This window comes from Vitis riparia, chromosome 13 (genome assembly GCF_004353265.1).
Source record: "Vitis riparia cultivar Riparia Gloire de Montpellier isolate 1030 chromosome 13, EGFV_Vit.rip_1.0, whole genome shotgun sequence".
NCBI lineage: Eukaryota > Viridiplantae > Streptophyta > Magnoliopsida > Vitales > Vitaceae > Vitis > Vitis riparia.
The window spans coordinates 2,212,730-2,240,140 of NC_048443.1; the positions used below are offsets into that span (position 1 = coordinate 2,212,730).

Below are 27,411 nucleotides of genomic sequence, written 5' to 3' on the forward strand. Positions count from 1 at the left end.
TGGTTATCACAGGACAATCATTTAAATCCAGAATAATGTGGAACTCAGTGATCAACCACTTTGGGAAGTGGCCTGCACCGTGAAAGAGATATTTTCAATCTAATGAGCTTACTTTTTTGTAGGTTTATCGTTAGGCCTGACACAACCTTAAAGCCTACAACTAACCACCTCCAATATCTTAGTTGATCCAAATCAGCTGATAACAATTTTGCAATATCCATTACAAGAATAAATTTACTTGAGTTTCAAACATTATTTGTGCCTTTGACAACAAATGTATAGCCTTTTCATGTGGAATCATTTCACCTCTCCCTCCCTTTTATCATCAATTTCTAACCTTAAATACATTTTCTACACAAGTAATATAATTTTTTAATGGATATTTTTTCAAATTCAACTTTACATTATAATGGAAATTTTTTCAAATTCAATTTTGCTTATAAATGATTAAAAATAGTCAATGGTGCATGTGTCGTTGTATGGTCATATCGTGCATCAAATCACGCATCATATTCATACACAAGTTCTAGTTAAGATAAGATACACAACAGTGATACATAATGTTTTACATAGAAAATGTCTAGCATTATCATACCAAATCAAGTCATTAATTCCAAACTATACGAACAACCTAAAAGGAAGTGATAAATTTTTAAGAAATTGCAGCTTTCCAAGGATTTGGAGTAGCAATGGCAACCAAAACCAATTTATTGTGGAATTGAACACTTGAAATAAACAACTAAGATAGTTTGATCACCAAGAAAGTTCTCAACGACAAGAGCTGAAGAGGTATGTAGAATAATAGCAGGACTTTGCAATCCAACAAAACAATTGCTCTTCGAAGTAAAAAGGATGAAGAATGGGTAGATGTTCTTTACTAAGAACTAAGCAATTGTGTTCAACAAATCCAAAAGAGAGTGCATCCAAATGGGCCCATGAAATATACAAGAATTCATTGAACAAAAAAAGGGAAAAAGAAGAAAACCTTAATCACAAAGACTAACCATACTACTAATAAGATTATTAGTCTATTATATATTGTAGGCCCATTTTCTAATAGCTAAGCTCTTAGATAGCTTAACATTGAATCAAAGCACTAGTTAACTAGAGGTCTAGAGTTCAAGTCTCTCCTACAGTTTATTCCATCGTCTACTTATCAGTAGTTCATAATTGCCTATTTGTCTTTCCATGTCATGTAAAGGAAGGAGTTAGTTCAGTACACATTGTGGAACTGTTTCCTAATATTTTAACCTTTTCGGAAAATTGATAGCTTAACAATGAATTTGAGCTTTGAGTTTCTCCTGTTTATTCCCCCATTTATATATCTAAAATATGTAACTGCTAATTTTTCTTTCCACAAGCAAGTATGGAGTCACATGTGAAGGTGTTAACTTTGTATACATTTTCGACTTTCTAACCTCTTAATCTCTTAGATCAAGTAGGTAGCTTAACAAAAACAAAAGAAATGATCAAAGAGAAAAAACTATTCTCCTTCCTGACATAACCTCCACCATCCATAAAAATAAAGGATCTCAGGACTATTTCTTGCAGATTTTACCTTAGGATTCCACCCATAAATATTTTTCTATCACACCTCTTTCAAGTAAACCATGTCATGCAGAAGATGAAGAATGAAGAGAGTTCTTCAAATTTCCCTCAAGTTTTTGCTTTCTCTAATTCATGGTCTCTTATGTTCCACTTCAATCACTTCTTCTAGTTCTATTCCCACTACAACTAGTTATTTCAAAACTTATGGAACTGCTAGTGCATAATGTGGAGAACACCTTTTCAATATAACACTTTATGAGATTACTTCATTTGAGGTGAATATTTCCCATAATAATCTTACATTGTAGTTTCACCAAACAATTATGCCCTTTGTAAAGGTGTATGCTCCTATCCTCAAATACCTCCCTATCTTACTGCTTTGTGTTTAAAACCCCACTCTTCTTTGTTTCCTGTTATTCTTGTGCATAAAGCTCTGGACCGTTTATTGGACTTAATAGAGCATCTTATAACATGTTGGTGCCCAATGCCAAGCCTTTCTTCCTCCGCAAGATAACCCACCCCGCCTATTTATTTTATCAAATTTCAAGTGTTATTAATGATGGGTGCAGATAAATCCTAATATAAAAACTATGGCAGGTTGCTCAAATGACTAGTTGGAAGGTATTTATTCATTCATTTACTGGAATGGGCAAGGGGGCGAAGATTTCCAAGTTTAATGCGAGTTTAATATGCAAATATTTTTATTATACTACCCCCAATTTGAAAAGGAAAGAATTTTATTGTTTCTTTGCTAAACACATGCATAAAAACAATTTCATAAAGCACAAATGCAATAACTCATTGACATGTCTAAAAGCCTACTAACATTCAGAACAAGAAGAGTCGTTGGGTCCACCAACCCCCGTTCCTTTCTGGCAAAGTTCCCACAGACTGCAGTTACAACTGTAACCCTCTCTTCTGCGCTGTACTCAAGCCTCTGGCTCCATTTAAAGCAATCCTATCTCTGTTGTTTCCAAAAAACGCAAAAGGGAAAGCAAAAAATTTTGAGAGCATTTAGATTGTTTTCTTCATTTTTGTTTCATTGCATTTTCAGATCTTTGGTTTGGGCAAGATGTCGAAACCCTGGGGAGGAATTGGTGCTTGGGCTGCAGAAGCAGAGAGAGCTGAAGCTGAAGAGCAGGAACAGGCAGCAGCAGCGATAGAGACAGCAGCAGCCAACACCGCTGCTGAGTCTGAGAGACTCCCAAGCCAGAAAGGAGCCAACAAAATGAAGCCCAAGAAAATGTCCTTGTTCGAGTTTAGAATGGGTGATTATATGCAGCAAGATCCATCAATGGAGTCCAAGGGTTTGATGCAGGACGAAATGATCCAGCTTCCAACTGGACCAAAGCAGAGGTCCATCGAGGAAATGCAGCACAGTCAGCTTGGTGGTGGATTCCAATCGTATTGGCTATCAGGTGCTCCTCAAGGTCAGATGAGAGATCGAGATGGTGATATCAACCACTCTTGGGGTGGTAATCGGGTATCGTATGGTGGATTTGATGGTGATTGTAGGGTTCAATCTCCTAGGGCTTTGGATTTCAATCAACCTTCAAGAGCTGATCAGGTTGATAATTGGGCAACAACAAAGAAGTACTTCCCTTCACCTTCAGTTGATTCTGGTCGCCATGCTTGGTACAATCGGCTTGGTGGTGGTACTAGTGGACGTGGGTCTAGGGCTGATGAGGTTGATAATTGGGCAATTGGGAAAAAGCCACTTCCTGCTAGATCTTCAACCTTCAGTCTAGGGTTTCGTGATTCTTTCCTGGAACCAGATCACTGGACCAGAAAAGATTTTTGTGAGGACAGTCATGAGCAACCCCGACTGATTTTGAATCCACCAAGCAGAGAGGTGATAAGCAATGACCTGATAGGATGCAACAGGCCAAACCCATTTGGTCATGCAAGGCCAAGAGAGGAAATTTTGGCTGAAAAGGGGGTGGATTGGAAGAAGCTGGATTCAGAAATCGAGTATAAGAAGACAAGTTGGCTGATGAGTTCTTATCTGACCAGGCCTTCAAGTACACAATCTAGCCAGTCTGAAGATCCCATAGCACATGGCTCTGATGGGGCTGTGAAGCCACGGCCAAAGGTGAACCCTTTTGGAGATGCCAAGCCCCGAGAAGTTTTACTTGAAGAGCGTGGTAAGGACTGGAGGAAGATGGATAAGGAATTGGAACATCGAGGTGTTGAAAGGCCTGAAACCGAGGAGGAAAAAAATTTAAGAGAAGAAATATGGGATCTAAAGAGGGAACTTCAAAAAGAATCAGAAAAAAGGCAATCAATGCAAGGGTCTGGTGAAGATCAAATCAGTTTACAGGATTTAATACTTTCCAAAGAAAGGAACTTGGAGCAGCTCAACTGTGATTTAGATGACAAAGTTCGTTTTGGTCGGAAAGTCATGGAAAAGCCAGGTTCAGGAGCATTCAGAGGAGCTATCATTTCTGAAAGACTGCCTTCTCAGTCTGATTCTCTTGTCAACTCGAGAAATAAGGAGATCAGGTTGAGGCCCCAAACACCTGGCACAGGAGATGTGAGGATAAGGCCTGGAGACAACAGAAGAGCCTTTCAAGGAGGCATGGAAAGAAGAATTCTAGGCAACAGAGACACGGACAGGTCAATTTCAGGGGAGAGATGGTGAATACCTGTTGGTGCAGATCATGGAGTTTTCTCCTATAATGAATGTCAGTTTGCCTCTATTTTTCTCAGGGGAACGGGGCTGGAACTGTTGCATCCTGGCATATGAGACTTGCATTAATCTATTTTTACATTTTGATTGCATTTTTTTTTTTTTTTTTTTTCTGTGTTGAGGCAGGAAGCCTGTACTGTTTCTTAAGAAACTTTTAATACGTATTGTCCCTTAGCTTGTGAGTAGCAGTAGAAGTCTTTTCTGGGCTAGAATCTTTGTGGTGACCTGTAAGAATATCGCTAGTGTACTAATGATGTATTTTGACGATTTCAATAGGAGGGACATAGTTCTATAGACGGTAGACCACTTGCTGGATCAGATGCTATAGTGAAAGCAAAACTCAAGGATTCTCAAAGCCAGCTTTGGAGCCCAAAAACAATTCAGCGAAAAATATGTTCTCACATCATTGGATTCGAAAGATGTTTGCTTGATTAACCAAAGGAAAAAAGGATATTAAGTGTCCTTGGTCTCCTCTTCCCTTTGATAGCCTTGGCTGAATTTACTGCTTGTGCAGACCCTGGTCAACTGGGCATTGGGGGGAGATTACAGGAGGGACGTAATGTGATTTTATCCAAAATGGCATGTATTGATGTTGGCTGATTGGTATTCGGCTTGATAACACAAGAGTCAATCCATTACTCAGTGGGGCTTCTAACATGATTATTCTCCTACTAGCTTCTGCGCTTACAATTGAGAGCACTTCGCTGAGGGATGGAAGTTTTCCTTTTCCAAGAACCTACACTCTAACTTGACCACAATCAACATTTAATCCTCCTGCCTATCAAAAAATATTTAACATTCAATCAATCCAACAAGAAATTAAAAAATTCTCTCCCTTCCAACAAACTTATGTAGCATGGTTGCATCTTCACCACATTTCATTTTGAAATTTTGATAATAATCCAACTCAAGCCACAAACTTTTTAAGGTATTATAGTACTCAATTACAAACAAAGCACCTTTTTTTATGGATGAAATCTTTGTTTTAATTTCATATATCCTAACAGCATCTTGTGCCATGGAGTATGATTGCTTAGCGGCCTCCCAAATCTCCTTCACCACTGTGAGAAACATACAAGTCCCACTAATCTCCGGTTGCATTGAGTTCCAAAGCTAAGGCATTATCATTGAATCCTCTTCATCCCATGCAGCAAACTTCGGGTCTTCTGGGCTTGGCACAGGTCCAACTAAATGGCTTAGCTTCATTTTTCCTTTAAGAAATGTCCCCACAAGTCAAGACCAAACCAGATGATTCCGGTCATTAAGCCTGAATGACATCTAGAGATTTGGGTATTCACTGGTAGAAGAGTGGGTTACCGTTTGATCAGAATTATTGGAGAAGGGAGAGATTTGGACATTACTAGATATATCAGACATATTGAGAAACCAAATAACAGTAGAGAGAACATGGGAGAACCAGCAATGAAGGCTATATTGCTTTATGCCGATATCGACAATGAAGACCAAGAATTGTTTAAGCTGCAGCAAAGAAGACTGTGCTTGGTTACGGCGATTAAGGTCAAAGAACAAAGGACTTTTAATAGAAACCTTGCTCTGATACCATGTGAACAATCATGGAATTGTATTTCTTGTATTGATGGAGGAATTTACAACAAATACATATAGCATTTACAGGAAATTAATCCTAGAATACCTTTACAACTTGTTCACAGGAAGAGAAAGATTTATTCTCTTGCTAGAGACATCGTATATTTGTTTGTTTGGAGAGTTAGATCAGTCAACCAGGTGGCTAAAGTGAAGGCAAAGAGGGACACTTGATCTCTAGAACTCTTCACGGGGAGTTATGATCTAGCTTCACTGTTTCAACGCATAGATGCCTTTTGTTATTTAATTGTTGTTTCTACTTGTTGCATGCATATCTCATCCTCTTTTTATCTTCCTCTCCTATTCAAAGAATTCCCATTTTTCTTACCCAAAAAAATGATAATAATAAATGTTGAACTACCAATTTTCCTAAAAGTTTAAACTTGTAAGACTTGGGCCCACAATATATATCATACTCTTAACACCCTCCCTCACATACGACCTCATACCCACACCTGGAGACACAAGCTCATAGGCAAATAACCACAATCAGCATCATTTGGGCTTACATGCCAACTTAATAAATTGGGGAAATAAATATTATGCAATGAGGCTCAAACATATAACCTCCCATTAAACAAGACTCTGATATCATGTTGGATAACCAATTTTCCTAAAAGCTTAATCTTGTAAGATATGGGCCCACAATAAATATCATGCTCTTTAGCCAAAAACAACACTAATGAATGATATGGGTTTCACTCACTTCATTTTATGAGAGTCATTCTGAATTTTATTGTAAAGAAACACTCATGCAGTTTCCCAAATCAGAGTAGAAAATAAAAAATATGAGAAGTACCAACAATCTTCTATACACAGAAAACCAAACAGTCTGACAGGTTTTGTTAGATGGCCAAAACTTCTTTAAATTTGTATTGATAACTTCCTCAAGATTAAAGTAGGACATGCAGAACCAATCTTCTAAAGACTAGATAACACATGGCACTATAATAATTGACACACCTTACAATGGAAGAAAGCAGCATCAGCTTTGCGCTTCCATAGACCATTTCCAGGCTCTGAATAGAAAAAATGAAGTAAAGGCTGCAACATACAAGGAGAAAGGCATTATGATAGCATCAGGGTTTTATGGTAAAAGAAAATTACTCCACTTGCTAATTGCTAAATTTCTTTGAACTTTGACTTGATAAATTTAATTCTCTGCCACAAACAAACAGAAAAGGTAATAAAAAATGGAATCATAAAAAAATAAATTGACCAAGCTTAAAGTTAAACATATTTCCATAAGGTAACAAATATCCATCGATCATGAAATTGGGTTCTAATATGAATAGTCCAACCTACAAAAATATCAGATCCTTGCCGAGAACAAGTTCTGAAAAAGTGAGGGTCACACTGCATAAAAAAATAAAATAAAACACAAACAAATAAAATGCATGTTCACAAGCACTGCTCCAAGCTGAGAACAAATTCCAAGTTTGCACAAGGCAACATATAGAAGACATAGAAGGCATAATGTTAAAATAAACAAAACAATTAAACCATGTTTAAAATAAAACAAAACAAAACATTTAAGTAAGTCTGCTCGCCTCTAATAGCCAGTCATGCCACAAATATTGAACAAATAAAATAAATTAAAACACTCCCTAAATTTCTGAAATTTCAAAGTGCCAGTCAAGTGTGTGATCACCTTATATATATGTGTGTGTGTATAGGCTCAATTCAAGCACAAGATGTCCTCATAGATTGGACCCAACTTTCATAAGCATGGTTGAGCGCTCTCATGAATAATCAGATTCAGATCAATGACTCATTGACTTTTACACATCTTAGGGGCTAAACTTTTGGTGCGTGGACTTATTAATGAGGTTCTTCCAGGTGCCTGAATGATGACCACCAAAAACATGCATGAAATGAGGCAACCTATGCATGATACATAAGCAATAATCCCACTTCCCTTAATTAGGAGATGCAAATATCTAACCACATGAGGAAAGAACCTCTACTAGGAATTCATGCAGCAGAAGGAACAACAAAAGTAGCTCAAATACAAATCAATACTGGGTAATGCAACTTATATTTGTCAGGTCAACTTACCCACACTAAAGTAAGGCCAGAAGGATGATCTTGCTAAACAGGTTAAAAATTGAGAAAGATATTTGGCTGTGTAACATAAATGAATGGCACTCAATTAAAAGCAAAGAGAATAAGGTCATTGAATCTCTACCTTAACCACTTCCCGAATACTTGGTCTATGAGGTCCATATTTTTCCAAAACAGAATCCCCATATACCTGATACTGTTCAAGGACCTATAGAAAAACTTGGAATAATAAGATAAGAGTTAAAATGGACAGAAGTTGAAACAAATAAAAGCATTAAAGAGCCAAGTTTGCTAATGAACCTGACGGCGTGAGAGGTCACTGATTGGTGCACCATAAACTGCAGAATCAACATGGCCCAGAGTATACCAAGGGCTGTTGAAAATGAACAATAATTTCAGTCAAGTCTTCAAGTATCAACCAATGGGAATAAACAAAGAAAGAGGGCTTAATAGCAAGGGCGAAAAAAAATATCTAAGGAAAAAACAACTAAAAAATTCAAAAGCAAGTCTTTTCTCTTCAAGAGGAAAACAAAACTTTAAAGTTGGTGCAAAGTATGATATATGGCCCTAGTCATAACAACTTAAGCTTTCAAGAAAATTGGTTGTCCAACATGGTATCAAAGTCTGGTTTGGTGGGAGGTCATGAGTTAAAACATACAGGATCCCTCCTTGATCACTTCTCATTCTACCCCTAAGGTGGAGTTCTATATATGGACAACAATGAGAAATTAATTCCTGACAGTTGATCATCTTGTTACTAGGGTTTGATTCTCACCTATCAAGGTTGCATAAGCAAAGTAAGTGATCATCTCCGTCCATTGTGCAGTTGCTACGAACCTCAAGAATTTATCATTGACTTTTTTCTTATAGAGTAGCTAATATATATATTTTTTTAACCAGAAACAAACACATTTATGAATTGAGAATAGAAACATGAGAAGGATGAGAAATCCTCCTCATGATGTACAAACTTGATCAAAAGAACTGAGTAAACCTCCACTAACCAACAATGTCTATACAAAAAGTACAAAAGGCCTACACAATTATAACAACTCCTAACCCTGTGGACCCAACCCTAAGGTGTACATATCGAAAGACAACTAAGCCGAATTACACTCAAAGGATAAGGTTTTAAAATGTCTGTACAGTAAGCCCAAAAAGAAACATAGAAATGAAGCAAATCTCACATCAACTCTGGCGTCTTCCAAGTGTCCTCAAAAATCTTAGCGTTCCTTTCTCTCCACACAATCCACAACAAAGAGAAACACATGATCCTCCAAAAAGTCTTGCCTCTAATAGAATTCCCAAAACACTTGAAAGAAATCACCATCATATCACAAATACTATTTAGCTTAACTCACGCCATCCCAACTTGTGAAAATATCTTATGCCACAATCCCAAAGTAATCAGACAATGCAAAAAGAGATGATCAATTGTCTTTCTACTCCTACATAGGATGCACCAATCAGGGTTAACGATTTTGAAAAGTCTTCTCAATTGTAGTATGTCATTGGTATTCACTTTCTTCTGTGCCACTAACCATGCAAAGGCTCTGACCCTAGAAGGGACCTTTGATTTTCACAAGACATTAGCTGGGTAAAAAGGAAAAAAATTGAGACATTGAATAAGGCTGAAAAAACCGATTTTACTGAGAAAACTCCCGAAAAGGACGGTACCCAAGCATTTGCATCTGGAGTAGGAGGAGTCAAATGAACATAGGAAAGTAAGGTCATTAGTCTTTCAACATCCACAATCTCCACATCAATTAAATTGCATTGGAAAACGAGATCCCAATACAAAGAAGTAGTTAATATATTAAAATGTCATAAAGTGGGCTAAATGCCAGCACACAATATATATACAAGGAAAATGAGCACCTTGAGAAGAAAATGAAGAGTACAAGGAAAACCAAAAAGTCAAAAGCCTTGGACGGGATTCCCCAGGAGAATACAAAGACCAAGAAAACCATGACCTCTAAAATGTCATTCAGTTGGAATACTAGCTGCTCCACTCTCTAATTTCTTTCCTTCAAGATACACCAAAATATACAACTTGGAAGAAACCTCCAAACAACCTTACTTTTCTTTCCACAATGGTACCATGAATGAGAAAAAATAGGACAAAAGATATGCCAAAATAGAGCATATTATGTCCCAAAGCACCACTGTACAATAGAGAATAATAAGATTTGCTAACTCCTCTTTAGGTGTAACCACTCTGCGTTAACTAGTCTAAGATGGCAATCTTTTCCCAAACATCCTATCTAGCAAAACCAACCTTGCATGGTTTACAAGAGCCCGAATCAACCAACATGAAAAAGAACATATAATTTTTATCAAAAACAAAGGATATATCAATAGATAAAAAGTATATGAGAAGGATCAAGAATCCTCCCCACAATTACTAAAAAACCGATCAATTATTGTTGAATATAATGTATTTATAGTGTCTAACCTTTCCTTGTTAATATAGGACACATGTATGGTAGTTAGGACTCCTAGCCTTGTATATATATATTTCTTAATTGTAAGTAGACATTACATGAATGAGAATTAAGGTTTTTCTTCTTTCTTTCTCTCTCTCAACATGGTATCAGAGCCAAGGAAGAAAACCTAATTCTTTCCTGTTTCCCATGTTATCAACTCCGGGAAACCTTCCAGTGACCGTATTTCATTCCGGTCACCTTCCCCATCTCCCAATACTTTCCGGTCAGTCGGATCGTCGACAAAAACCACTCACCGCCGGCGAACTTTTCCGGCGACGTATTTTTCCGACACCGACCATACCAGAAGGAGCGCCTGGAGGAGATCTCCAACTTTTGTGAAGGCATCGGCACCAAAAGAGCATCCACGCGCCGGCCACGCGCAATTTTCCGGTCGGCGGCTGCATCTCACGCGCCGGCGCGTGAGAGCGCGTGAGGCCTTTTCCGGCGACGCGCCTCCTCCTCCAGCTTCGCCTGACGCCGACCAGCCTCCCTACCTCCCTGGTTCTCCCATCCGAGCCCTGCACGTACCTCTTTTGGGGATTTTTGTCTCCGTCGGCCCTCCAAACAGTCTTTCCGGCGAAGCTCCGACTACTTTTTCTCCACTCCAATCCCTGCACGTGTCTTGGGAAGTGTTCTTCTACCTTTCTGGTGGTACCACGCCGCGATCTGAGGCCGTCTCCCTTTTTCGGTGGTGCCACGCCGCAATCTGAAGCCGTATTAGGGCTCTCTTCGATCCAAACATACTTCATTCTCCAGATAAGTGGATATGACTACTAAAAATTCCATTTTTTCCGCTGTTATATCTGGATCTCCTATGATTACTTCGGAGAAATTGGTTGGCAGTGACAATTATCTTTCCTGGTCTGCCTCTGTTGAACTTTGGTTTATGGGTCAAGGATATGAGGATCACTTGATTACACAGGAGGCAGATATCCCTGAGGTTGACCGCGTACAGTGGAGGAAGATAGATGCACAGTTATGTAGTGTATTATGGCAATCGGTTGATCCCAAGATTCTTCTTCATCTTCGGGCTTACAAAACTTGTTTTAAATTTTGGACTCAGGCCAAAGGATTATATACGAATGATATCCAGCGTCTTTATAAGGAGGCTTCTGCTATTGTCCATATCAGCCAACAGGACTTGGATCTATCTACTTATATTGGCCAGATTGCCTCTCTTAAGGAGGAGTTCTTGACTGTGATGCCTCTTACTCCTGATGTTGGGGCTCAACAAACACATCTTGACAAGTTCTTCATGGTTCTTACTCTTATTGGCCTCCGTCCGGATCTTGAGCCTGTCCGCGATCAGATTCTTGGTAGTTCATCAGTTCCGTCCTTGGATGATGTGTTTGCTCGCCTCCTCCGTATCTCCTCCACTCAGACTTTACCATTTGATAGCACTTCAGATTCTTCTGTGTTAGTTTCTCAAACTAGCTCTCGAGAAAGCCGCAGTGGTACCCGAGGTAGAGGTCAACGTCCTCATTGCACCTATTGCAATAAACTTGGCCACACTCGCGATCGTTGCTATCAGTTACATGGACGACCTCCTTGCACTGCCCATGTGGCCCAGTCCTCTGATTCTCCGCTGCCTCAGCCTCCGAGCTCTTCCGCATCTCAGGCTTCTGTTGCCTCTGTTGCCCAGCCTAGTAATACCTCTGCCTGCCTTACCCACACATCTTCTCTTGGACCCTGGATTCTAGATTCTGGAGCTTCTGATCACTTATCTGGTAATAAGGATCTTTTCTCCTCTATTACTACTACCTCTGCTTTACCTACTGTTACCTTAGCTAATGGTTCTCAAACTGTGGCTAAAGGTATTGGTTTGGCCCTTCCTCTGCCTTCTCTACCTCTCACTTCTGTCATTTATACTCCTGAATGTCCTTTTAATCTTATTTCCATCAGCAAAATCACTCGTACTCTTAATTGCTCTATTACCTTTTCTGATAAATTTGTGACCTTGCAGGACCGGAGTACGGGGAAGACGATTGGCATAGGACGTGAGTCTCAAGGCCTCTATCACCTCACCTCAGATTCATCTCTTGCAGTTTGCATTTCCATTGATGCTCCTCTCCTCATTCACAATCGTCTGGGCCACCCTAGTCTCTCCAAGTTCCAGAAGATGGTCCCTCGTTTTTCTACTTTGTCGTCGCTTCCGTGTGAGTCATGTCAGCTTGGGAAACATACTCGTATCTCGTTCCCAAAGCGTTTGAATAATCGGGCAAAGTCTCCTTTTGAGCTTGTCCACACTGATGTTTGGGGTCCTTGTCGGACTGCGTCTACTTTAGGATTTCAGTATTTTGTCACTTTCATTGATGACTATTCTCGATTACTTGGTTATTTTTAATGAAAAATCGAGCTGAGTTATTCTCTATTTTCCAGAAATTTTATGCTGAAATCCAAACCCAGTTCAATATTTCTATTCGTGTGTTACGCAGTGACAATGCCAGGGAATATTTTTCAGCCCCATTTACTTCGTTTATGTCTCATCATGGGATTCTTCATCAGTCTTCTTGTGCTCATACTTCTCAACAAAATGGGGTAGCTGAACGCAAGAATCGACATCTTGTTGAGACAGCTCGTACTCTCCTCCTCCATAGTAATGTTCCTTTTCGTTTTTGGGGGGACGTTGTTCTTACCGCTTGTTATTTGATTAATCGTATGCCTTCCTCTGTCTTACATGATCAGATTCCTCACTCCCTTCTCTTCCCTGACCAACCACTTTATTTCCTTCCTCCTCGTGTCTTTGGTTGTACTTGCTTTGTTCATATTCTCACTCCTGGACAGGACAAGCTTTCTGCCAAAGCCATGAAGTGTCTCTTCTTGGGATACTCCAGACTTCAAAAGGGTTATCGTTGTTATTCCCTTAAGACTCATCGATACTTTATCTCCGCTAATGTCACCTTCTTTGAGGACTCACCATTCTTTTCCACCACTTCTGAGTCTCTTCCTGTTTCTGAAGTCTTGCCTATTCCCATTGTCTCCCCACCTGATGCTATGCCTCCTCGACCACTTCAGGTTTATCATCGTCGCCCTCGTGTCGTTGCTCCTCTCCCTTTTGCTGAGGCACCTGCTGACTCACTTCCTATCCCTTCGGCTTCACCTGCCCCGGCTCTGCCTTCTCCTAATGACTTACCCATTGCTGTTCGGAAAGGTACTCGCTCTACTCGTAATCCTCATCATATTTACAATTTTTTGAGTTATCATCGATTATCTTCACCCTATTCTGCTTTTGTTTCTGCTATATCCTCTGTTTCTCTTCCAAAGAGCACCCATGAAGCTCTTTCCCATCCAGGCTGGCGACAGGCAATGGTGGATGAAATGGTTGCTCTGCACTCTAATGGCACTTGGGATCTTGTTGTTTTACCCTCTGGTAAATCTACCGTTGGCTGTCGTTGGGTTTACGCAGTTAAGGTTGGTCCTGATGGTCAGGTTGATCGCCTTAAGGCCCGCTTAGTTGCTAAAGGCTATACTCAGGTTTATGGTTCTGATTATGGTGACACATTCTCTCCTGTTGCCAAGATTGCTTCTGTCCGTCTGCTTCTCTCCATGGCTGCCATGTGTTCTTGGCCTCTTTATCAATTGGATATTAAAAATGCCTTCCTTCATGGTGATCTTGCCGAGGAAGTTTATATGGAGCAACCTCCTGGTTTTGTTGCTCAGGGGGAGTTTGGTTTAGTATGCAGGTTATGCCGTTCTCTATATGGCTTGAAAAATCTCCTCGAGCATGGTTTGGCCGTTTTAGTTCTGTTGTTCAAGAGTTTGGCATGCTTCGCAGTACAGCAGACCATTCAGTTTTCCATCATCATAACTCTTTGGGGCAGTGTATTTATCTGGTTGTTTATGTGGACGACATCGTCATTACAGGCAGTGATCAGGATGGTATTCAGAAACTAAAGCAACATCTTTTTACCCACTTTCAGACCAAAGACTTGGGGAAACTCAAGTATTTCTTGGGAATTGAGATAGCTCAATCCAGTTCTGCTGTGGTCCTTTCCCAAAGGAAGTATGCTTTAGACATCCTGGAAGAAACCGGTATGTTAGACTGTAAACCGGTAGACACACCTATGGATCCGAATGTCAAACTTGTACCAGGACAGGGGGAGCCTTTAGGAGACCCCGGGAGATATCGACGGCTCGTAGGTAAATTGAACTATCTCACCATTACTCGTCCAGACATTTCTTTTCCTATGAGTGTTGTTAGTCAATTCCTACAGTCACCATGTGATAGCCATTAGGATGCCGTAATCCGCATTCTTCGATATATCAAAAGTACACCAGGCCAAGGTGTGTTGTACGAGAACAGAGGTCATACTCAGGTTGTTGGTTACACAGATGCAGATTGGGCTGGCTCACCCACAGATAGACGTTCCACTTCAGGGTACTGTGTTTTTATTGGAGGTAATCTAATATCTTGGAAGAGTAAGAAACAAGATGTAGTGGCCAGATCTAGCGCTGAAGCCGAGTATCGAGCTATGGCTTTGGCAACATGTGAACTCATATGGTTGAGACATCTTCTTCGAGAGTTGAGATTTGGAAAGGATGAACAGATGAAACTCATCTGTGATAACCAGGCCGCATTACATATTGCATCCAATCCAGTCTTTCATGAAAGGACCAACCATATTGAAGTTGACTGTCATTTCATTAGAGAGAAGATCGCATCAGGATGTGTTGCTACAAGTTTTGTTAATTCAAATGATCAACTAGCGGACATCTTCACTAAATCTCTCAGAGGTCCTAAGATTAAATATATTTGTAACAAGCTTGGTGCATATGACGTATATGCTCCAGCTTGAGGGGGAGTGTTGAATATAATGTATTTATAGTGTATAACTTTTCCTTGTTAATATAGGACACATGTATGGTAGTTAGGACTCCTAGCCTTGTATATATATATTTCTCAATTGTAAGTAGACATTACATGAATGAGAATTAAGGTTTTTCTTCTTTCTTTCTCTCTCTCAACAATTATAACCAAACTCCTCCGCTATACAAGGAAACCTATACAAAATAGTTTAGACACATACAATATGCATGGATATCATCTCCTCAAACCTGAACTAAGCTCCTCTCATTATCGTCCAAACTCTTTTTATCTACACACTAAATGTCAATTGAGTTGAATAACATTGAGAGGAATGTCTTTAAAAATATTAGAATAGAAGGCCCAAAAAGAGAAACAGAAGTAACATAGATCCCACAGCATCCCAAAGGTCCCTTCACTTATCCTCAAAGATTCTAGCATTTCCCTCTTACCACACAATCTAAACCAATGTGAGACAAGTGATTTGCCAAAGGGTCTTGCCTCCAATGGAACTTCCTAAACCCTTACATGAAATGATCATCATATCGCATATACTCCTAAGTGAAACCCAATCCATCTTAGCTTCTCCGAATTATATGTCACATAACCCTAAAGTTATCAAACAATATAAAAAGAAATAGTCAATCGTCTCTCCACTTCCCATACATAAGATGCACCAATTAGGAGTAAGGGATTTGATGGTCTTTTTTTTTATATAGGAAACAACACATGTATATATTGATAGAAAAAGAAGTACAATAGAAGGATGAGGAATCCTCCCACCAGAGATAAAACTAAACATCACAAAAAGATAACAAGACACTACACTATGAAAACTACAAACAATCTCCCTTGACTAGACCGTCTTGTTGGAACTACACATTGCTAGCCAATCTAGTTGTAACTTGTTAAGGGGAATGCCCTTAAAAACCGTGGAACAAAAAGCCCAAAGAGAAGCAAGGAAATGAATGGAATCCCAAAGATTCTCAAAATTCCTAGCTTTGTCCTCAAATATCCTGGCATTTCTTTCCCGCCACACAACCCAAATTAAAGCTATGCACGCATTTTGCCACAAAACCATCCCTCTCTTGGAGTTGCCAAAACCTTTATAGTTGATGGACATCATGTCTAATGTTTCTCAGAGGAACCCAATCCATCTTGGCTAGCTGAAATAATATGTGTCACAACCCCAACGCCACAGAACAATGTAGGAAAAGATGATCTATTGATTCTCCTTGCTTCATGCACAGCTTACAAATGTCAGGACTAAGAGCTTTGTGGGGTCTCCTCAATTGTAGCAAGTCATTAGTATTTACCTTCTTGTGTGCCACAAGCCAAGCAAAGGCCTTAACTTTGAAGGGTACTTGAGAATTCCATACAAACTTAGTAGGGAAAAGTGGAGATAAATCAGGCATTTGGGACAAGGTTATAAAAAAAGACTTGACTATGAACAATCCTGAAGAAAATAAGGATCATGATCTCGCATCTGAAGCCGAAGTGGATATATGTATACAATCAAGAGATCGCATGAGACGTTCTAAATCTTCTATCTCAGGATCGGAAAGATTACGACGGAAATTAAAGTTCCATGAGAAAGGGCGAACAGAACCGAGAATTGAAGATATAGAAATATTTTTATCCGTGACTACTCTAAATAGTCTTGGATATTGGACTTTGAAGATCTAATCCCCCCACCACAAATCTTCCCAAAAACGAATTATTTCCCCATCTCCTACAACAAACCGAGTATACTTGGAAAAATCCTGAAAGACTTGTGCAATAGCCTTCCAAGGACAACGATGTGACCATCTGACTAAAGTGTTGGCATCCCAACCATTTGAGTGTGTCCCGTAAATGCTTAGAATGACCTGATGCCACAGAGTTGTACTCTCCCAAGGAAACTCCACAACCACTTCCCTAAAAGAGCACGATTCCTTAAAGGAATCTTCCCAAACCCCAAACCCCCTTTTACCCTCGGCTTACACACCGCATCCCAACTAACAAGATGATCTCTTTTACCTTCCCCAACCCCTGACCAAAGAAAATCCCTTTGCAATCTCTCAATTTTTGCACCCACTGAGGCGGGAATCTTAAACAGAGAAAGTAGCTAGGAATGTGGGAAAGGCAAGATTGGACAAGAGTTATCCTTCCACCGAAAGATAAGTAAGTCTTTTTCCACCCGTCTAATCTCCTAGAGATTCTCTCAATCACTAGATCCCATAATCCACAAGCCATTGAATTCCCTCCTAAAGGAAAACCCAGGTATAGTATAGGCCAATCAGAAGCCTTACATTCAAGCAACAAGGCTAACCTAGAGAGATGATTCTGATCAAGGTTGATGCCAAAAAGATTACTCTTGTCAAGATTGACCTTAAGCCCAGAAATTTGCCCAAACACTAACAATAAACTCTTAAGAGTTTGCAGTTCTTCCGCGCAAGAGTTAGCAAAGAAGATGGTATCATCTGCGAATTGCAGATGGGACACCCTAATTCTATTTCTACCTACCCTGAAACCCTCCAGCACACTTATTTCCTCAGCTTTCAACATCATTCTACACAACACATCTGCAACAATAGTGAACAAGAAAGGGGATAAAGGGTCACCTTGCCTTAAACCTCTAGATGCCTTGACCCATCCTTTAGCATTACCATTCACTAGAATAGCATAAGAAACCGAAGACAAACAACCTCTCATCCAAATCCTCCATTTAGAACTAAACCCTTTCTTCTCCGACACGTTATCCAAAAAATCCCATTTCAGATGGTCATAAGTCTTTTCAAAGTCTATTTTGAATACAACTCTTTCCTCACCTGATCGCCTTTTCTCGTCCACTATCTCATTGGCTATAAGAACTGCATTCAAAATTTGTCTCCCTTGAACAAAAGCACCTTGAGTAGAGTGTATAGTCTCGTGTAGTACTCCTCTTAATCGCCCTGACAGGACTTCTGCTATTACCTTATAGAGACATGTGATCAGGCTAATAGGTCTAAAATCCGAAATCTTATTTGACTGACTCTTTTTGGGCAAAAGAACTATGAAGGAGGCATTGGTGTTTTGATGAATAATCCCGCTACTGTGAAACTCTGAGAACACCCTTACTAAGTCATCCTTGATCACATCTCAACAATCCTAAACACTGCAATGGTAAAACCATCAGGCCCCGGCGCCTTATCCCTATCTAACTGAAAAATGGCATTAAAGATCTCTTCTTCGGAGAAAGGGGAGTCCAGCTTAGAAGCACTCTCGTCTAATATAGGGGACCAATCAATGCATTTTACTCTCTAAGACTCTCCAGGAGGACTCGAGTATAGCTTTTTGAAATATAGTAATATCTCCTCTGTGATGCTCTCGGAATTATCCAACACCAAACCTCTTTCATTCTCCAAGAACTTGATGAAGTTCTTGTTTCGTCTCCAGTTAGCCACTTTGTGAAACAACTTTGAATTGCTATCCCCATCTTTAACCCATTTCACCTTAGCTTTTTGTCTCCAATGAATTTCTTCCCTCAAAATTAATTCCTCTATCTCCCCTTTTCTTTCAACTCTTTGAGTAGAAAGATCAGAAGAGAGAACCCCTTCTTATTCAATGACATCAATGTTAGCTATTTCATCCAAGATGGTTTTTTTCCTTTCCTTTAACATTCCAAAAGTGTTCTTATTCCAAACTTTCAATTTTGCCTTAACAAATTGTAACTTCCTCATGAACTTGTGACCTTCCCAACCATTTCCATCAAATTCTCTCCACCAACTACTAAAGCGCTCTTTGAAACTTGGATGTTGTAGCCACATATTGGGCCCTACTTGAAAAAATTGGTATCCAAAACAATCGGCCAGTGATCCGATGTCCATCTAGGAAGAACTTCTTGAAGGCTTTGACAAAAGGAAAGCTCTCACTCATTTGAATAGAGAAACCAACCCAATCTCTTGCACACCGGTGACTCTTGCATGTTTGACCAAGTAAAAGGGGCATTCCATAATGGTGGATCAAGTAGTTCACAATCTCTTATAAAACCATCAAAATCCCTCATACTTTAGCCATTTTGCTGGGGGAGAGACCTTCTATTTGGAACCCACCCATCGGGGGTAACTCTGCATCCCCCTGACTAACTATACCCGGGTTAGGCGTGTTGGGCTTGGTCTTAACAGATTTAAAATTCTTGGACAAAAGATTCAAACAAGCTAACTGGGACACCGCAACATCACGGTTAGGATTGCCAACAGACCCAAGACAAAAAGCCCCAATGCCATTTTTTTTAAAAAAAATTTCAGATAGTACTCGATTTTTCATAGAAAACTAAGACTAAAAGGCTGAAGTGGGAAGATCAGGAACAGAAGGACTCGAGTATGGAAGAGCCAAACCATAGAAAGGAGAAAGAAAAGGCTGAGAAGGCTGAGAAAATTGATGAGAAGCTACCTCGAAATTTTCCACTACCGTCATTCCACAGTACCCCACAGAGTTAAGCCCTTTTTCTCTGGTTGCAGGAAAATACGGAAAAACCGTGACTGAAGATCCACGATGAGGACAACCCACAAAACCCTTAATACCTGCTCTGTCTTCACCTTTAGAGAAATTGCACATTTTCTCCTTCCCCTTTGAAAGAAAATGAGCTATAAGAAGAGTCCTTTGATCCGCATCTCTCCTCGTCGGCAACATTCCTTCCTCGAAACACCTTTTTCGAAACCCTGACGAATGTCTTGGACTTGCACTGAAGCATTGATCCAACTGTGTTCCCGCTTCGAAATCATCTTCCATTGGAAGAGCATCGCAAACTAACAGCGATCTCTCAATCGTTAGAGGCTCGCTTCGACTTCGACCCCCTTGTCGGCATCCAAGACTTGGAGGGAGCAGAGCATTCCATAGTTTCTTTGAACCACACTTCAACGTGGAGCCCCTCAGTTGAGCTTCAGAATCCTCGGAGTCTACCTTCGCCTTCCCCTTTGCAGAGATATCAACACTGTGTAAAGGGCCCTTCGCAAAAAAGGCCTGATTGCCTCCTAAATCTTGGCCCAACAGCCGAATCGGGCCTTTTAAAGAAACTCCCCTCTTCCAACCCACGTCAAATTCAGACTATGGACTGGGCTTGTGAGAAGATTGGGCCCTTCTCACTTGTTTGGAGGCCCGAAGCCCTACCTCAAAAGTTGACTGGGCTTTGTCCCCTCCAGCCCATGCTTCTCCAGCCTGCCTTGGCACAGCATGCCCTGCTCTCAGAAAATTGAATTCAAACTGAAAGACCATGGAGGTTGGGACCAGCTGTTCCCCACTGTCGGTCTATTCACTCCACGTGTTCTGCAGGAGCAATTTCAGCCTTTTGACAAGCTCTCCCCTCCTTCGTTCTTCCAACTGCCCCAACAGAAGACCCCCCTCCAGCCGTTGATCTAGCCTCCTCAACCCTCTTTCTGCCATCTGTCCACGTGTGAAGCTCGGATTTCTGCCGAGTTGACTCACCCATCTCTCTACCTTGCCTACCGTCTTCCTTTCCAGTCACTGCAACTAAAACTGTGAATTCCCATCCCCCATCCAACACCTCAATCAAAGCAGGGAGAACCGACCGTTCCTTCATTACAACTCTCACCCTTGCCTTACTTAGATCAAACAGTTTCAACATTTTCCAGTCGATCTCTGTCACCCTCCCCCACTGCTCCATAATTTTCTTCAAGTGTACCTCAGACCATAAATTTTTATTTTTTTTTATAAATGAGAACAAAATATATTAAAGGGCGAAAAGCCACAAAGCATACAGGTAGTATACATAGCAGCCTAAAAGCAAAAAACACATGAACAATCAACCTCACCAACCCTTAAGGAGCCGATAGCCACTCCAAAAAGCCTAAAAGCGAAGAGGACTCCTTTCCCATAGCCCAACTCTACAAATTACATACAAAAGAATTTTTGAGTTTTTGTATAGCTAAAGAGCCCCCCCTAAAAGTTAATCTATTTCTTTCCTTCCATACCGTCCAAAAAATACACAACGGGATGGAATTCCAAATCTTTTTCCCCACAAAAGGGCCCCTCCAACTAAATAACACCTCTTTGACCGTCTCTGGGAACACCCACTGAGCCCCAAATAAGGCAAGGACGATTTCCCAGAGGACCCTGACCACTATACAGTGTAAAAGAATATGATTTACATTTTCCTCTTCACAGCCACACAAAAAGCAATGATTAAGGAGGTGCCACCCCTGTTTCTGGAGCCTATCCAAAGTGAGGATCTTCTCCCGCATGACCTCCCAAGCAAAAAAAAAAACTTTGGTTGGAACCTTATCCACCCAAATGCTCTTTTTCGGGAAGGCGGTGGCACTAGGAGCAGCCAGCAAATTATAAGCATCCCTAATCCGGAAAGTACCATGACCCCCTCCTTTCCATAACACTGAGTCCTCTTCTGAAGAAATCCTGAAGTCCCTCAGCATATGAAACAGCTCTCCTATCAAATCCAGCTCCCAGTCATTAGAATCTCTGGAAAATCTAAGATTTCAACCTCCTTGACCAAGGCTTGAGTCCCACACTTCATTGACTGTTGCGTTCCTATGGACCGCCAAGGCAAATAATTGGGGTAAATTTTGGGACAACGCCGTGTTGCCACACCATCCAGAACTTGACCTTAGTCCCCTCACCCACCTTGAACCCAATGTTATCCCAACACCAGTTTGCCTCCTTCAGGATCTCCTTCCAAACCCCCACTCTATACATTCCGCGAGCTTCATTAGTCCGCCATCCAAATCCCGCTTGGCCATACTTCACCCCGATCACCTTCTTCCAAAGGATTTCCTTTTCAAAGGCAAATCTCCAAATCCATTTACCCAACAAGGCCTTGTTCAGGAGATCAATCTTCCGAATGCCTAGACCCCCCTTCTCCTTTTGAGTGCACACCACCTCCCAATTGATTAAGTGGATTTTCCTTTCCAAGTTTCCCCCTCCCCAAAGAAAGTCTCTTTGTAATTTTTCAAGCCTTTTTGCTACTAACTTGGGCATTCGAAAAAAGGACAATTGGTAGATAGGTATGCTGGCCAATGTACTTTTAATGAGGGTAATTCTCCCGCCCTTAGACATATATTGTCTTTTCCAAAGGGATAATCTTCTCCTCATTCTTTCTTCCACCCCATCCCACATAGACAAGGTCTTGTGGTGGGCTCCAAGGGACAGCCCCAGATAGACAGTAGGAAGAGACCCCACTCTACACCCTAACTCCACTGCCATTTCCTCAATATCTTCAACCTCCCCAACAGGAATTAATTCGATTTTAGCTAGATTTATTCTTAGACCAGAAGCCGCCTCAAACCAAGCCAAAATCCAACTTAGAGAGGTTAGATGTTCTTTCCTTACTTCGTAGAAAATGATTGTGTCATCAGCAAAGAGCAAATGGGACACATTCATCTCCATCCCCCTTCTCCCTCGAAGTCTGCAGCCTGAAATGAATCCCCCGTCAACAGCCCTTCTTATAAGTGCACTTAGCACTTCCATACCCAAGACAAAAAGGTAAGGAAAAAGGGGATCTCCTTGACGCAGCCCCTTGGAATTGGAAAAAAAGCCTGCTGGCACCCCGTTGACCAGAACAAAAAATTTTGCAGTTGAAATGCACCACCAAATCCACTCCATCCATCGAGACCCAAAGCCCATCTTAGGTATGGCAAACCCCGTAAATCTATCCAACCTTCCCTAAATTTCCCCTCTACTTCTGAATTTTCCTTTGGCGACCATCTTCTCAACAAGACTGTAATCCCACCCTTAATCTTGATGACCATCTTCTGAATTTGATGGTTTTTTCAACTATAGCATATCATTAATATTTTTTGAATCAAACTTTGAACATTCCATTTGCAAATCAATTGGTATCCAATGATGGTAGACTAATCCTTTAATGGTATTTGACCATCATCATTCACGTAACCCATCCCTAGGCTTAAGAGTAGGTATTGTTGCACCCCAACAATATTTACCTTCTTGTATGCCACTAGCTGAGCAAAGACTTTAACCTTGGATAGAACTTTAGATTTCCATGAAAATTTAGTCAAAGAGAAAGTAATTGATCTGATATATTGGACAAAGCCACAAAGAATGATTTTAATGAGAATAATTTGAAAAAACAATGACCACGCTTTTGCATCTAGGACAAATGGAGACAAGTGCACACGAGTGAGAGAGGACATGAATCTTTCAAGGTCCTCAATCTCCAAATCAGTGGGCTGCAAAAATTAAGTTTCCCAAAAAAAAAAAAATTGCCAAGGTGAGATTTTTGAAGTCAAAAAGAAAATATTAGACCTACAAGATAGCCAAGAACATAACCCCCTTCTTTCAGGTCCTCCAACCAAAACTCTCTCTCTCTCTCTCTGTCTCTCTCTCTCTACCTTGATCATCTATTGAAAAATGCAAGCCAAAAAAGGCTTCCTACCTCCTCCATTTCCCAAACCAAAAGCTCCCAATAAATTTCAAATTCCAATCACCAAAACCATCCTCCAAATACCAATAATCAGCTACCAACATCTTGATTTCCAAGATGTAGAAAGTCAAGAAGCAATCCTTACGACTAATCTCCCCACACCAAACATCAAACCAAAACTTAGTCCCATGAACATTACTCATTAACAAGCTGGTAGATATAATAATAGATCTTTTAATGTACCAGATCAAGACCAAAGATGCTAAGGCAAAGATCATTTGGATACCAATTCCTCATTATGCGCTTAGAGGCTTGTCAATGGATAGGACCATAGAACCTTTGAGGGCAAGGAATTCATATATATTCTGAGCTAAGCCATATGGCATTTAGAACTTTCTCCAGCAGGAATTATATTTGCTTTTTTGTAAAAGGACTTCTTTTCCAGACTTTGTAGATGTGTGCTCTTTTACTCTTAGTACTCCTAGTCTTTTATCTCAATGCAATTTAATTTAAAAAAAAAAAAATTAACTGATATCAACATTTCTTTTTGCTGGATTTGATGACCAACTAACTAAGCAAGAGTCTATGATAGCACTAATAAACCAGTGAGTGACTGTAGAAATCTCAAGTTTCTGTAATTGTTAAAAGGCTTGAAAGACTAGTGTGATTTTCCCAAAAAATGAATACACTATTGAAAATATAAAATAAAACTTACCCTACATAATAGAACATATACGACACTAAGTGCAGATTGATTCAACCACTAAATCAAAAAGGGAAGTTCATATTCCACACACAGGCATAATGAAAGAAAATTCTTTCATATAAAACCAGTCATTTGAGCAATAATGTTTTCAGAAAATAAGAAAACCAAGAAATAACTTCTATAAATTGAGTATTGTCCATACTTATGGTAGGCAGCACGTCCAACCATTACCCCATGAGCTCCTTGCCTTAGTGCTGCATTGACCTATCAGTTGAGACATCCATAAACATTGGCAAAAACAGAAATATCAGAATCAATTTGTAAAACTACATGGGAAAAAATTACACAAGGAAAATACCTCAAATGGTTTTCTAAATGGGAACAACACCTAACATGTTGAATCTTGTTCAGGAAGAGCTCCTAAATCATGTTGAAAGCTAAGACTGACACAGAAAACAACCAAGGCTGTGAATGAGCCAAGTTGAGCCAGCCAAGCAGTAGGCTCTTCAAGCTCAACTTGGCCAATTTAGATGTTGGTCAGGCTTGGCTCAAGTCGAGCCTCACTAAGCCCACTTCAGCTAAGCTCATGATGCTTCTGCCTCCTCAAACTCAACTCAGGTTGAGGCTCATGTTGACTTTCACCAAGCCCTCACCATGCTTCTGAGTTCAGCCTTTCAAACTCAACTCAGGTTAAGCTTGATCAGGCATATGATTTATGTTTGCAGATCTAATCACAATGATCTTGAGAATGACGAAGCAGAAGAAGCAGCTTTGGTCACATATCAATTTGACACCCAAATCTATAGTTACCTACTCTAGACAAAAGGAAAATATAAGAACCAAAATCTGCTCAGCCAAACCACTGAACCATAACTTCAGAAGAAAAATTGAAACATCATCCCCACATCTGGTTTAGAAAATCATCTCAGATCAACTAAGTTCCAAGAGGTTTTACATGTCAAAAAGCCCCACAAAAAAAAAAAAAAAAAAAAAAGGAAAAGAGGAGATAAAAATTCTTCATTGTATTTGTTTTTCAATTTTTAACAAAATCCTATTTTTTATCAAAGATGAAAGAAAAAACAATCATACAAAATCAAAACATCTTACAAAATTACAATTGAGGAACAGTAAATATTAATGCAGACGTACAAAACAATCATTGCAAACCCACATCATCTGCTTCACAAGTATGGTATTTCTTCATTATAGCATATTAGATTAAACGTGAGTGCTCCTTGTGCTATTCCGTGTGTGGTAGCAAGCAAGTTACAGTTTGAAAAAGCTCACCTCATCAACGCAATTTATGCCTCCATTTATTGTAAATCTTAAGTCTGGAAAGTCACGCAAGAGACCAAAATAATACTCATATCTGCATTTAATAAGATAGATGCCATCAATTGTACATAAAATGGTTAATGACAGGTTAATAATGATCTTCAAATGTCAGAACAATGAATCCAAATATTTTTTATGAATAATAGGCAAGAGTTAAGTTGACACCATCAGAGCCACTTGCTTAACTGGAGAACTATTTCTTTGTTTTTCTGGAGTGGTTTAAGTTAAATTGAAACTATTCCTACTCAATCAGTAAAATAACCAAGCAATGCATACTTTAGGGGTGGGATTTTTCGGTTGTCAGCTGGGCTGATGCCATTGAGCAGTGCCTTACGTGAATGAATGATGAAATGTCTCGTTGGTGATTGTGAGGAAACCTTATAAATAAAATCACCTGAAAAGGAAAACACACACACAAAGGTAAAAGGCTTCCATAATTAGGATAATCCCAAGCAACTTCATGGTATTTGACATAAGAAGTTTTGGCTAATGAGATCTAGGTGAGAACAGAGCAATTAATATAGCCATAGTTACAATCCTTTCCCTTAATATTTTTAACAACAAAGCTGCAGATTCAGTGATCTTGATAGGTCTTTGACTTAGCTAGCACAAAAGCATGGAACCCAAGAGAGGGGCCATGGACCATAACATGATAATATTCATCATTTCAGAAGGACAATAAAAATATTATTCTTTTTTTCAGAAGACATGTCTAAGTCATGATAATATTCATCATTTCAGAAGGAAGGACAATAAAAATGTTCTTTTTTTTTTTTTCATAAGACATGATAAAAAATATATATATATGTAACCCAGCTAACACATGTACATGCTATATGGTCCTTTTTTTTGGGTTCTCTTTTTATTTTTTCCTTTTCCTTGTCTTCCTTCAAAAGGGGTGTAACATAGTTCAGCATGCACACTCTGAAACAATGCTTGCCTGTTTTGAATTAAGATAATTGATCCTCCTATACTCCAAGGGTCCAAGGTTGAGGAGGTAACTTCCCTTTTAAAATTATTGAAATCCACTTGTTCCTATCGGCTTTAGAAGGCATTTGAAGCCTCTCCTTCAAGGTTATATCAGGAGACGATGCTAAAAGGGAATCCTCAAAGCTTCAACTTGGGCTCAGCTCCATCAGAAGAGTTATGCATTATGATATACAGGTTCTACACATGAAATTAAAATTTCAAAGACTACATTATTCCACCTCTTTTAGTTCTTAATATTTTTAGTTGATACTTTCATTTATTTTTGATAGGCAAACAAAAAACATATATTAACAGAGCCTAGCAAAAGGGCGCACTGATGTACACATATACAAACAGCTTGGCAAAGAAGAAAAAAAGAGAAAGAAAAAACAACTCCCTACCCCCACTTAGATTCCAGTCAATCAACTAAGTCTAATATAAACATTGACACCTCATCCATATGCATTCTAACCCAATCCAAAAAGCACACATAAAAGAAGTTTTGGGTGCTTGATCTATTTGTTCCACATGTTCAACGATTTCTCTCCTTCCAAAATAGTCCAAAATGAGCACAATGGAGTAGACCTCCATGCTTTCTTCTACTTGATACTTCCTTTATATAGCTTATTTATATAGTCTTAAGCTTTCCTCTCTAGTTTCAACATTCATCAATTTGTTTCTAACTAGATATCGGAAATGAAATCACCAGAAAATATTTTTCCCAGTGGATTTTTCTTTTTTATCAGAAATGAAATATATATTGATAATTATAAAGTTCATGAGAACGATGAGAGGTCCTTCCCAAAAAAACAAAACCTGATCAAAGCCAGA

The 27,411-nt window shown here is 39.7% G+C and overlaps 1 protein-coding gene across 4 annotated transcripts in view; it reads right to left on the bottom strand.

Annotated features, from left to right (window-relative positions):
* LOC117928935 (tRNA-dihydrouridine(20/20a) synthase-like) overlaps window positions 1–27,411 on the bottom strand; it is a 36,291-nt gene that overhangs the window by 1,318 nt on the left and 7,562 nt on the right. For 3 of the 4 annotated variants that reach the window (XM_034849076.1, XM_034849074.1, XM_034849077.1), the window contains exons 7-12: window positions 25,888–26,005; window positions 25,564–25,645; window positions 24,479–24,540; window positions 8,207–8,279; window positions 8,031–8,114; window positions 6,806–6,886 (exon numbers count right to left, since the gene is read on the bottom strand). In XM_034849076.1, coding sequence (XP_034704967.1) covers window positions 6,806–6,886; window positions 8,031–8,114; window positions 8,207–8,279; window positions 24,479–24,540; window positions 25,564–25,645; window positions 25,888–26,005 — 500 coding nt within the window. The remainder of the gene's footprint in view (window positions 1–6,805; window positions 6,887–8,030; window positions 8,115–8,206; window positions 8,280–24,478; window positions 24,541–25,563; window positions 25,646–25,887; window positions 26,006–27,411) is intronic. The other variant, XM_034849075.1, reaches the window with a different exon arrangement.